Here is a 13,343-nt window from a genome sequence, read left to right on the forward strand (position 1 = left end):
ACAGCTATCCCTCTCTCTTTCTCTCTCTCTCACAGCTCTTAGACCACCAAAGAGCTAGAAATATTACATTGGCTTCTGGTCTCCAAAAGAATCATCTTGAAATCCCTATGTTTGGTGCATTCATTCATAAAGTCCGTCCATTTTATTGTCAGACTAAATTACATTGGTATCTCCTGGTGCGTACACTACACTCTTCAGAAGCCAGTGTTTCAGTGGTTCCAAAGTTCACCAGCTCTCGACTCGGTGGAAGAACATTTTCGGTCTAGGCAGAAAAGCTCTAAAAACCTGCACTTGTAGACAATAAGCACTGTGCTGCATTTCTTATACTATTGCCGGCAACTATTAGCATCAGGACTATGTGACAGAGCACTCTAGAAATAATATAATAATAACAACAATTATAATAGCAATCCTATTCTAGATCTTCTCCCTCTCAATTTCTTCCTGAAAAAGGAGAATTTAAAGATGCTCATGTTGGCTCCGGTTCTATCTGCCCTGGATCCAGGAGAATGGAAGGTAGCACTGGACCTGCAGAAACACTTTTTTCATATTCCTGTCCTGCAGTCACATTGGGGTTACATAGGGGTTAACAGCATGTCTTGGTCGTCCAAGAACATTTCAGGTTTCTGTGCTCCCCTTTGGCCTCACTAGTGCCCCTTGAGTGTTCACTAAAGCGATGACAGTGAACACAGATCAACTTCTGGGGTTGAGTATACCAGTCTTCTCTTACCTCGACAACTAGCTGTTGAAGGTGGGCTTTCCTCAGTCTTTAGTGAATCACCTCCAGATGCAGGTGGACCTCATAAAATCTTTGGGATTCTTGATCAATGTGGCAAAGCCGTGGCCACCTCCTTTCAAAGGTCTCCCATTGATTAGGGGCATTCTCGATACAGTACAGTTCTGATTTACCCATCTGTTTTAATGAGTCCAGGACGTTCGGGCTATGATTATGATGTTTCAGCCTTGGTCTGTGAGTCTCAGTGAGAGTGACTCGAAGCTTCTTAGCCTCTTGGGCTCCTGTATCCTGCTTGTGGACAATGTCAAATGACAAATGTGGGTTCTGCAGTAGGATCTGGAGTCTCAGTGGGCTCAGCACCAAGGGAACCTGGCAGGTTTCATCCACATTTTTTAGCAGACTATTAAAGATTGCAGTGGTGGCTACTCAACCGGACTTGCAGTGGTGGCTACTCAACCGGCAGCTGATCCCCTCTCCCTAGTCCACTCAGACCTGACAGTGGTGACAGATATGTTGCTATTGGGTTGCTGAGGCTACCTGCGAGAGGTGGAGATAAGCAAACTATGTTCTCCATTTGAAACTCACCTCCACAACAATCTGTTAAAATTGTGGGCCATTCGCTTAGCGTCCTTCTTGCTGACCATCAAAGGAAGGCTGGTTCAGGATCTCACATACTGCAAAAAAGCAAGGCAGGGTGGGGTCTTGAGTTCTGTTCCAGCAGGCTCTGCGCCTCTGGAACTGATTGAGTCATCAGGGCATTTATCTGGTTGTGCACCACCTGGCAGGATCATTAAATCCATGGGTGGATGAATTCAGTCACCAACATCTATTGGTTCATGAATGACAGTTACACCCAGAGGTGGTGCAGGACATCTTCCAACAATAGGGTGAGAACCCTTGCATGATCTCTTCATCTCTGCTGACAATGTGCAAGGTCAACACTTTTGCACATTGGAATTTTCCAAGAAGGCAATCTCTAAGGTGCACTCCATCTGGAGTGAAATCCGGGACTCCTTTAGGCCTTCCCACACCTACCTCTCGTGCGCTGAATTTTGAAGATCAGGATTCGTTAGCAAAGGTAAGTAACTTTTTCTTCAGAAACATGGACAATGTAAAATGCTGACATACCCTCAACTAATTTGAATCAAACAACCATGATGCATTCGCAGCACACTACCTTTTGAAAGGTTCATACTAGATTTTCTTCTGCAGAGAAATTAGGGTTCAGCAAGGGATCATTGATATATATTGCTCACGGTTTTCTCAAAGAAACTAATCATTTAAATCAAACACTAAAGAAAATAAGGAAAATAGAAAAGAGGTGACAATGTTTTCATGTGTAATCTTTTTGTTCCCACTGCTGTTATATTAGTCAGACTGTTCTGCACAAGCAATACGCTGAGACGTCAACTGAGCTGCAGTTTATAATAATTTTTCATTGTGTACCAACATCAATCCATATGGTAAAATCTTGTTAATGAAAAATGTGTATGAAGGAAAATTAAGCATTTTCAAAATGAGATGCGCCCAAGATAATGAGTTTGAGATAAAGGAGTTTATTTATTTACAAAACTCTGAATTTGGGATTACCCAAGATACCAAATGATTCAGAGTGCATATTGCAAAATATGTTCTTTCCTGCACACTGGCTTACATTTGAAAGCCAACATGGGGAGAAGTTCCATTGAAAATAACAGATGATCTACTGTTTTGTGGCCCCACACTACCACTGATAAAAATGGTATCTCATGTGTGTGGTTGGGCCTGTCACTGTTGACAAGACCCCAAACACAACAAGGAAACATCAGGATATCCATATCCATAATAATATAATAAAGAGAGAGCCCAAACCTTTGAGGCGGGTAATCTCAGGAACCACAGCACCGATCACAACACCCAATACAGCGTTGGAAAGGGCAGTTGCAGCAGAAGGACTTAGGCTATGCAGATGCCCGCCATATACATTTAAAAGCTAAAAGAACCGTGCCAGCAAAGTAGTCCCCTGTGGGCCTGTCTGCGTTGTGTTGTGGGCGTCTGCTGGGGGCGTGACAAACGCTGGAGGCGTGTGGTACGTTGCGTCCTTCATGCCATGTCTCATATCGTGTGCTAATCCCACCCTGCTCCCTTTAAATACCCCTGCACCCCATAATCATAACCCACCCTTACTCCTTAAAATACCCCAACACACTTAAACACTAACCCATCTTAACCTTATAAATATACCCTGTACCCTAAAACCCAAACCTATCCCTAAACCCTAAAAATACTCCTGTACCCCAAAACCCAAACCTAGCCCTGAACCCTATAAATACCACTGTACCCCTGAACCCTAATAATACCCCTGTACCCTAAAAATACCCCTGTACCCCAAAACCCAAACCTAGCCCTGAACCCTAAAAATACCACTGTACCCCAAAACCCCAACCTACCCCTGAACCCTAAAATACCCCTGTACCCCCAAACCCAAACCTAGCCCTGAACCCTTAAAATACCCCTGTACCCTAAAACCCAAACCTACCCCTGAATCCTAAAAATACCCCTGTACCCCAAAACCCAAACCTAGCCCTGAACCCTAAAAATAACCCTGTACCCAAAAACCCAATCCTACCCCTGAACCCTAAAATACCCCTGAACCCCAAAACCCAAACCTAGCCCTGAACCATAAAAATACCCCTGTACCCCAAAACCCAAACCTAGCACTGAACCCTTAAAATACCCCTGTACCCCAAAACCCAAACCTACCCCTGAACCCTAAAAATACCACTATACCCCAAAACCCAAACCTAGCCCTGGACCCTAAAAATATCCTTGTACCCCAAAACCCATACCTATCCCTAAACCCTAAAACTACCCCTGTACCCCATAACCCAAAACTTTATCTGAACCCTTAAAATACCCAAACACCCCAAAACATATACCTCAGTACCCCAAAACATATACCCCTATACCCATACTTACCTTATCCAAACATTTTAAAAAAACATGCTTTTACCATTCATGCATTTACAACGAATTTCGTTGTAAATGTATGCATGGTAAAAGCATATAAAATGTAATACCATGCGTTATAATGGCATTGGGGAGTCATAGTACTTTCGTAATGAAAGTATGCGGAGTGATGGTATGCGGAAAGAAAGTTGCGGAATAATGGGTGTTTACCCTCCCCCGGTAAGTACATTGGTGGCACGGCGGCCCACATCTCCAGCAACATACTCATATTTTTTCACCACCCATTTGAAAAATGCACAGGTCTCTCTCATTGATGGCCAGCACCGACATACACTTTTAGACACACCTCCCGCCACAAGTTCTAGAATTGCGAACTTTAGAGCTGGGGAGCTACGTTCGAATTTCGGCATCAGCTCAACATCCTGTGATTCAAGGCAAATCGCTTTGTCTCCCCGTGCCTACCACAAATGAATGTGTTCTTCTGTAATGTAAAATGTGCCCATGCCATGTTGTCGAGTTTGTGCTATATAATATTGCAAGGAAAAATAAAGTAGGGAAACTCGAGTTCACACACTACTGAACGTGCACTCTTAAGTGCATCAGCAGTGCACTGTGAATCGGAGCGTTTCACAGGCCTGTCACAGATAAGAAATGCTATCAAAACGAAATCCTACAAAACAATATACTACTGGCCGGCAGCAATTCATACCCGGACAACTTCGGGACGGGCTGCTAGTATCATATAAAATTAACTAATTGTGGTGATGTGGTTAGCTGTGGTTTTTGGGTCTGGGCTTGGCTGGGTCCCAGGAGAACATATCAAACTCACTATTCCCTGAAAATTCTACACCCATGGAAGATTAGGGTGGTATTGTTTATGTGGATTACACTACGTTTTCCTACCCAGAATGTCCAGCAAACTTCAAGCTTTGTGTAAAGTCACAGATTTTGTACACATTTTTTCCTACTAGCCAGAATTCCCAGACTTCACTTGATAAAAACGGTAACCCACTTGTGTGGCTAGGACTATCGACCCGCAACTGGAAAGGCCACAAAATGTACTGTGGAGACACTGACAGCCACATTTTTCCTTTCAACTTAACTCATTCTGCCAGTGTGGGTAGCTGTGGTATTTGCGCATGGGCTCTGGCAGCACCCATGGAAGTCGAGCAGCGCCAGACATTTCTGAAAATTAGACAATGAGGCGAGTCTAGCATGGTATCGCTTGTCTGGAATCCACTGTGTTTTCCTATTCAGAATTTACTACATACGTGAAACTTTGACTAAAATCATAGATTTTCCTTGCATTCCTTTAAGGGGGAGTTCTGGATTCTACAGGAATCAACACAATATTTGCCACAGACTGTTCAACAACTTCTACCAGTAAAAATAGTATCAGACTTGTAATAGTGGGTCTATCGTCTGCAACAGGAATTGCCCCAAAATGCAAAAAGGAAACATCAAGATGTTTCCTTTCAAAACCACTCATTCTGGTGATGTGGTCAGCTGCTGTATTCAGGCAAGAGATTGGCCAGCACCCAGGGAAACCTACCTACCATAAAAGCCTACCAACTCAGTTTGATGACATTAGCCTGATGTCTGAGCTAATCGTTTACTAAACAGGTTGAGGAGAAGGTTTTTAAAAAATCCTCGGGTGCAAGCCCTAGAGGAAGTCTTCCCGTTAGTGGAAGGATGGGACACTCTTCTCCTCTGCACTATAAAGGTAGTGCAGAGGAAATGAACATCTTGTTCTCCTTACTGACGAGATTAATTACATTAATGTTAGTTCAATTTGAACTTTATTGGCTGTATATTTAATTCAAACCTTGTAACATTTCTTTAAAATGTTACCTCACTTTGTGCATTATTTTAAATGTTATGTTCTTTATAATTCATCCTTTAAGTATACCCCACCATCTTAACTATGCATTTTGAATTGATCCGGTTATTCCTCAGGAGGTACATGACCATATTCCATGCAACTCACATCAGAAACTAACCACAAATTAACAAGAAACCTTCAGCGTCCTCTATTCGCAATGTCAGTTCTAGCCTCGCCCTTAAATTCAAATTGCTCCTCATATCCCTTTTCGTATACTGTGTCTACTTCATCACTCAATGTAAGCAATTCAATGATTCTATTTTACTTAATCATTTGCTGTTTTCTTTCATTGTTACCCATCAATTCCATACTACTACATTGCTGTCCTACATGTTTCTGTGGTTCACTATAGTATGTCTTCGATGTTCTTTCTATTTGGGTCAATCCATGTAGTCTGTCCATGCTTTCTAACCTAGTTCAAATTATACTTGCCATTATGTCTACCTAATATTACAAGTCAATGGTGCATATTATCAAACAATTAAGCCTCAATTCTCACTCTATCCTTATAAATCTTTCTCAGAAAAACTTAGGGGCATATTATCAAGGATGGGCGATACATTATCGCCACTTTTATCGGCAGGAAACTGCCGATAAAGCGGCGATAATGGGCTTGATAATATGCTCTACAGAATTCCAATCGAAGCCCATGTTAGATGTCTTCACATCTATAGTCTAAATCCTTTGGTTGCGGTTTCTATTCAAAATGTCCAGAATGCTTCTATCTGCAGTATTTTGTAACTCTGTTACATCCTCATTTCACTGAGTCAGTAATCCTTAATATATATCTTTGCATCTGACGTGTTATGTCCCATCAGTTTAAAGTGTTCTGCTACTGCTGATCTCACACCCTGCTGTCTGATGTCAGACCTGCTGTTCTTAAGGCTTTATTTTCATTTTCCAGTCATTTTACGCAGTGTGGTCTCTCCCACAAGGACACATTCACATAAATACTCCTTTTTATATTCACAGGAAGCATCGTCCCTGATATTTATTTTTGCTTCAGTTGGTTATTCGCAAACTCTTAACACCTCTTATTTTAAGCCTATATATCTGAAGAATTGTGCCCTCAAAGAGGGGGCCAGACTCCCTGGAAATGATTGGTTGTCAGTGAAATGTAAATAGTTTTCAAGTGGAGCTTTTAAACTCCATACTATCCCAGCCTAGTTCTGGTGTTAATCGGAATTAAAAGCTTCACTAAAATTCACATTGAATGCATATATAGACATCTCTTTATCTATGTCTTTGGTTAGACTGATAAAATAAAATGCAAGGAGGTTAGTTACGTCATTCCACATTTTGGTGAAATGTAATAATTGTAGGATTAGTGGAAGTATTTTGTGACGTCTGATAGCATGGATGCCTATACGCACTCAATGTAATGAAAGTACCAGATTTTTGTGCACTGAAGGATGTTTGCTCAACATCTCACAAAATAATTTCTTTTAACACATAGGCAGTAATTGCTAAAGCTCTTGGAGTACCAGCAAATCGCATTGCGGTCCGAGTGAAGAGACTTGGCGGTGGATTTGGAGGGAAGGATTCGAGAAGTGGTGTTTTGGCAAGAGCAATAGCAGTAGCTGCTCAGAAGTAAGTCTCATAGTATTTTTTTTTTTAAATTGAAAACCCATGTAATTGCAAATCACGGGTTTACGACAAAGCAAATTAGCATATTCTTCCATCCTTCTGAGTACCATTGCTTACAGTAACTTTTAAAACTGAAGGACAACACCTTGTGGCCAGTCATCCACCCCAGCAGAAACTCTGACTGCCAACATTTAAAGTGTTACTGCACAGTTCTAGTGACTCAGAAAAACACCTAACCACGTGAGAAATGGTTTTCTTCTCCACAGGGTTGGTCGCCCTGTCCGATGCATGTTTGATCGCGATGAGGACATGTTGATAACTGGTGGACGGCATCCCTATTTGGGCCGATATAAGGTATAATAATTGTATCTTTACATGTGAGCATTTATTCATACTTATTTTTGGTGTGCTATTTCATGTCTGCATGCTGCCATTCCACTCACTCACATCTTTTGTATATCAGCTGGCAGGCACAAAAGCAAGCATTTCTGGAAGAGGAGACGGGACATTTAGGAGACAAATTGGTGAAATGCTAGGGGGCAGATTTACAATAAACTAACGCAGCACGGTTCAGGAAGTCATTTTGCTGCGCCGTGCTGCGTTAGTTTGGAAAGCACAGCGATGCAACTTATTTACAGCAATATGTCGCATCTCTGTGCTTCCCCCTGCACTGGCGCACAAACTGCTGCCATGAACAGGCGCAGGCACCTTTGAACCATGGTGCAAGGATGCCTGCGTCGTGGGGAGATTGTTTTTGTTCAGGAAGGGTTCCCTTCCTGCACAAATCAATCAGAAATGCAGTTTTTCAACTTCTATGTGTGTTGCATTAGCACACATAGAAGCTGAACAACAGCATTCTTGCAATGATTGTTTATGTGCAGGTCAATCATTGCAAGAATGCTGTTTTTCAACTTCTATGTGTGCTAATGCAGCACACATATAAGTTGAAAAACGGCATTTCAGATTGTTTTTGCAGGAAGGGACCCCTTCCTGAACAAAAACAATCATTAGAGGTGATTTCCTCTTTCAATGTGGGCTGAGAATGCAGCACGCATAGAAACAGGAAACAAAAACGAGGAGAAATTAATACATTTCTCCTCATTGTTCCTCCCTACGGGAGGCGTAGCATTCAGACGCATTTCCAGGTTTAAGATTTCTCGTAAATCTGGAAATGTGTCTCGTTCCATGGGTGTTGCGTGGGAACACCCACAGCAAGACCCATAGAACCTCCCCTTACACGCAAAGTCCTGCGTGTTAAAGAGCCATATTTACAGGGTCAGGAAATTCCTTTTCCTGTCCTTGTAAATATGGGGCAGTGTATTGTGCTGCCAGTGCGTCACAAAAAGTGACGTACTGGCAGCACAAGGGGCTTGTAAATCTGCCCCTAGGAGAGAAGAGGATTAGGGCACATGGTTCAAGTAATGGAAGTAAAGAGGGGGAGAACATGAATATGAAAAGGCTGAGTGGGAGAAGCTTGAACAGACACAAAGCTCCTTTTTAGAATCCGCTAAAACATCCTCTGATCAACCTTGAGAACATTTTCGAATTAAATTGCTCCTCCATCCTTCTCTTTTTTTCATGGCCACTCCTTCCACTGAGTAACTCTGCCTGTAGCCTTTTTATTTGTCAGAAACATGGAACTCAATGAAGAAATTATATATGAATCCCTTGAGAATGGGGTGATGGGTTAATGATCCAGAAAAGTAGGTGATTAAATGATGAGCATTTTGTTATTATAAAAGTAAAAGATGATGGTTAAAATACTATACATTTTTCAAACTTCTGTGAAAGTAAAAATAATTTCTATTAAAATTTTAATCAAACAGACTTAAATTGACATTTCATTAAAGTATTTGTAGTAAAAGCCCCCAAATCATGAACATTTCCTAATTAGGTAATTTCTTCCATTATACAGTTTTTACATAACGTCTTAGCAGTTGTGCATCTGTGGCACTTAGCAGTGAAATTGCCATATCATGGGCCATATTTAGAGCTGTCCCCTTATGTCACCATTTGGTGGCCTACGCTTCTCGTTATGAGCTAATGTTGGATTTCCTTCTGCCTTTGACAGGAGTAAATCTGCAGCTGTTTTCGTAGATCAAAACCACCTTCAAATGCTTCTAAATACCCACAAACATGCAATTTTAAGTAAAGGTAAATGCATTAACAAGCAAAAACTTTCATTTCGTGACTCACTGCTACAATTCTGCATTTCTGCCCTTGTCGTGTTCATATACATTTGCGAATTATGCCCGAAGACCTCAAGGCTTACGCAAAAAGAACATGGATGCCTGTTAGCACCGTGACGGGAGGCGTTTCAGTCTGCTGCATATTCTGTAAAGGGAGTGTGGCATTTTATTAAAGCCTGGATATAGTCTGTAAAGAAATAGTGCACTTTGGGACACATGCATCAAAATTGTAAATTGCAAATACCTAATAGCGAATTCCTGAGAATCGCAATTAGGTAATTACAATTTACAATGCATGAAACTCAAAGAATTTCAGATTGCGATTCCTAGGTGGTCTACCTCATTAATATTGATGAGGTAGATTGCAATTTGCAACCCCCTAGGAATCGCAGAAATCACGGGTATGGTGGCCTGCTGAGGTCAGCAGACCACCAAGTCTGTGATTGTTTTAAATAAAGCAATCTTTTCTTTGTAAAGCAGCCCATTTTCCTTAAAGGAAAACGAGGTGCTTTACAAAAAGTACAATGAAAAGTTTTCTTTTCATTTTTTAAGAGTAGGCAGTGGTCCGTGGGATCACTGCCTGCTCTTAAAATGCTTGCACAACCATTCACAAAGGGGAAGGGACCCCAAGCGACCCCTTCCCCTTTGTGAATGGTTGTGAATGGGTACCACCTACTTCAAGTAGGTGGTAATATGCTAAAGTTTTGCAACCACATTCACAGTCCCAAAACATTCATGCATACCGTTAGGATTCGGTATTTGGAAGTGACGCCCTAAATATGCCCCTTCCTAATACCGAATCGCAAACCCATTTTGCGATTCAGTAACAGGTTTCCAATTCGCAAATTGGGGTTTGCTGCATCTGAAAAGCATTTTTTGCTTTATTCGTAGAATTGGCCCGTTTGCAAAGACAAAAATGCTTGATGCATATGCCCCTTTATTTCTGCAAAACAGACCTTCGAAATTGATATATACTTCTTTTAGCTTCAGTCTCCTTTCCCTTGCTGCCTTTGGGGGTAATCAGTAGGCCTAGGCGGAATTTCAACTGCGCAGGAGTAATTGAAATATTTGTGGTAATTCTGCGTTACTCTTTGATACAAAATTACTGATAATTATGGGATTACTCCAATTTACATAATGAAGAGTAATTTGGAGGAATGAATCTTAATGCAAGAGCGCATTTAGCGAGCACGAGCAGCTGCTTGTGGTCTCTATTCATGTAGCGCTGTCTCTTAGTGCAAAATGCATCCTCGTGTACATGTTGCACTAAGAAAATAGTGCTAAATGTTAATAGTAAGTTGGGGGAAAACCCTACCACATGAACACATTTAGTGAGTGCGAGTGGCTGCTCGTGCTTGCTATTCATTTTCTGTTGCATTTAGCATTATTTCTTAGCCCTAATGCATCCTCATGTCCCTTTTGGAGGTGATAGGTATTATTGCGCTGAGAAATGGCAGTTAATGCAGAATTACTCTTCCTGCGTAATTAAAGTGTAATCTCATGGAACTTTTCGGTAATTTCACATGATTACGTTAAACTGAATTAAGCCAGTTACGCCCATTCCTAGTCATTAGGGAAGGAATCAGAAAATAAATGGCCCCAGTTCCAGGTGAAACACCCAGTGTAAGCCCTTGAGGATCACCTGTGTTACCTAAAAACAATCCGTTGTGTGTGATCTTGGTTCTGAGAAAGTATATATACTGTAACAGACACAGAAATTAAAACAAAGGCTGGAAAACCGACAGCAAGACAGCTAGGCTTCTACTTGAAAGGCAAGTTAGCAACAACATTTTTTACAAACAGTACAGAAAAAATCTACCTGATAGTGATACTCTTGATTCATCTTTCTGATATATGATAATTGTTTTTACCATACTTTAATTTATTTATTTATTTCTGGCGGGCTACATCGACTACAGATGTCTCTTTTACAACACATGCTTGCCTACTGTATTTTGATTGTTTTATACTATATCAATTGTATCACTGACACTTGTATTGTATATCTTCATTTGCTTTTTCATAATAATAAAATTCTTTGAAATGAAAAAACAGTACAGAAAAATGCAACACATACATGTAGTTTGTGTGTGTGTGTGTGTGTATGTGTGTGTGTGTGAGTGTGTGTGTGTGTGTGTGTGTGGTAATGAGAAAGAGTGCGTGTTCATGCATGTGTATTTGTGTGTCTGGCTGTGCGCGTGTGCATGGAGGCTGGAGCAAGCTATACACGCCAAATGTGAAACAGAATATCTACAAAAGCTGCATTAGAAAGACTAAGACATGCAATTTAATTTGGAAGTGCAAGAGATACCTACCTTCTCCACAACAACACTGCTGTTGCTGTCAGGGCCTCAGGACCCGAACCCCCACTGCCAAGCGACACTCGGATGCAACCCACTGCACACTTGGCATTCATATAGTTTGGGTTGTTGGCTCACAAGACCCACCTTCCCAACTCCAACCACACCTTCACGAGAGCTTGCTTGAGGGTAACACACAGCCTGGAAACAATCCATTCACACCAATGTGATGAGAATGCAGTCACTAGTGGGGAACCCTGCTGGATGAAGCATGACCAAAAACCACCACTGGGTCTGGGCCCCCAACAGCAAGGCTGAGCCACGAAATACCAATGAACAACAGAATGCCAAATGCCGTCACAATATTCTTTCCTAAATCATATATCCATAAGAATTATTCACTATGGAAAAGTGCCATATTAGTGTCAAGAATCAATCTTTTTATTTTCTTTTAAATTTTTCTTTCGCAAGGATTATTGGTTATCAGTTCACCAATTTTATCAAAACATCACAAGACCTCAACATGTACATATATATACAATATTCACAAAACTCTTTTATACAATATCAATAATATACCAATGAGCATAGATTCTTCATACACATTCATACCCACATTCATTCACACTCATACATATCAACATATATTTATACAAAAAAACCTGGAATCAAAAATATTCACAGTAAGCCATATACAAGAATTGTAATAAGTGATAAGACTTTTTCAGAAGTTTTTAGCTACTCCTTCTTTTTTGATGGCAAAAAGTTGTCTATGTTCATTGGTATATTATTGATATTGTATAAAAGAGTTTTGTGAATATTGTATATATATGTACATGTTGAGGTCTTGTGATGTTTTGATAACATTGGTGAACTGATAACCAATAATCCTTGCGAAAGAAAAATTTAAAAGAAAATAAAAAGATTGATTCTTGACACTAATATGGCACTTTTCCATAGTGAATAATTCTTATGGATATATGATTTAGGAAAGAATATTGTGACGGCATTTGGCATTCTGTTGTTCATTGGTATTTCGTGGCTCAGCCTTGCTGTTGGGGGCCCAGACCCAGTGGTGGTTTTTGATTATAATCGCAGGCAGCAGTCTGTGTGGTTTTCCAAGTGGGAACATTGGTAAACTAACATATTGTAGGATTAGGAATAGTAGCAAATAGAATCCTACGTCCGGTTTTTGGCATTTATGTATTGTAGACCTAAGTTTGTTCTCAAGTCGAGTGATTGGTTGTGAGTATGTCTGAAAAAGAAACCCTATCATACAGTGAGGAACATATAAAAAACCTTCTTGCAGAACCTCCGCTATTCGCTTCTGCGTCTTTAAGCACCTCTGCACAGAACCAAAACGAGACTGAAAAATTGATCCGCCTTAAGAAAAAACAAATTCGGATGGACCTCCACGGCCATTTTTTACTGCAACACCTGGGAGCTGGCACCATTCCAGGAGGTTTACAGATTAAGAATGTCCCCTTAATTTTCACCGAAGACCCGATTTACAAAAAGGATTACAGCTACATATATATGTACATGTTGAGGTCTTGTGATGTTTTGATAAAATTGGTGAACTGATAACCAATAATCCTTGCGAAAGAAAAATTTAAAAGAAAATAAAAAGATTGATTCTTGACACTAATATGGCACTTTTCCATAGTGAATAATTCTTATGGATATATGATTTAGGAAAG

At 40.7% G+C, this 13,343-nt stretch overlaps 1 protein-coding gene across 2 annotated transcripts in view; it reads left to right on the plus strand.

Annotated features, from left to right (window-relative positions):
- The window catches only part of LOC147709416 (xanthine dehydrogenase/oxidase-like), a 736,168-nt gene that overhangs the window by 433,020 nt on the left and 289,805 nt on the right, over positions 1-13,343 (plus strand). For both annotated transcript variants that reach the window (XR_015296692.1, XM_086927985.1), the window contains exons 22-23: positions 7,024-7,157; positions 7,421-7,508. Coding sequence is in view for 1 of the 2 variants with exons in the window: in XM_086927985.1 (XP_086784111.1) it covers positions 7,024-7,157; positions 7,421-7,508 (222 nt within the window). In the remaining variant the exon portion in view is untranslated. The remainder of the gene's footprint in view (positions 1-7,023; positions 7,158-7,420; positions 7,509-13,343) is intronic.

Source organism: Lissotriton vulgaris, chromosome 6 (assembly GCF_964263255.1).
Source record: "Lissotriton vulgaris chromosome 6, aLisVul1.2, whole genome shotgun sequence".
Classification (NCBI taxonomy): domain Eukaryota; kingdom Metazoa; phylum Chordata; class Amphibia; order Caudata; family Salamandridae; genus Lissotriton; species Lissotriton vulgaris.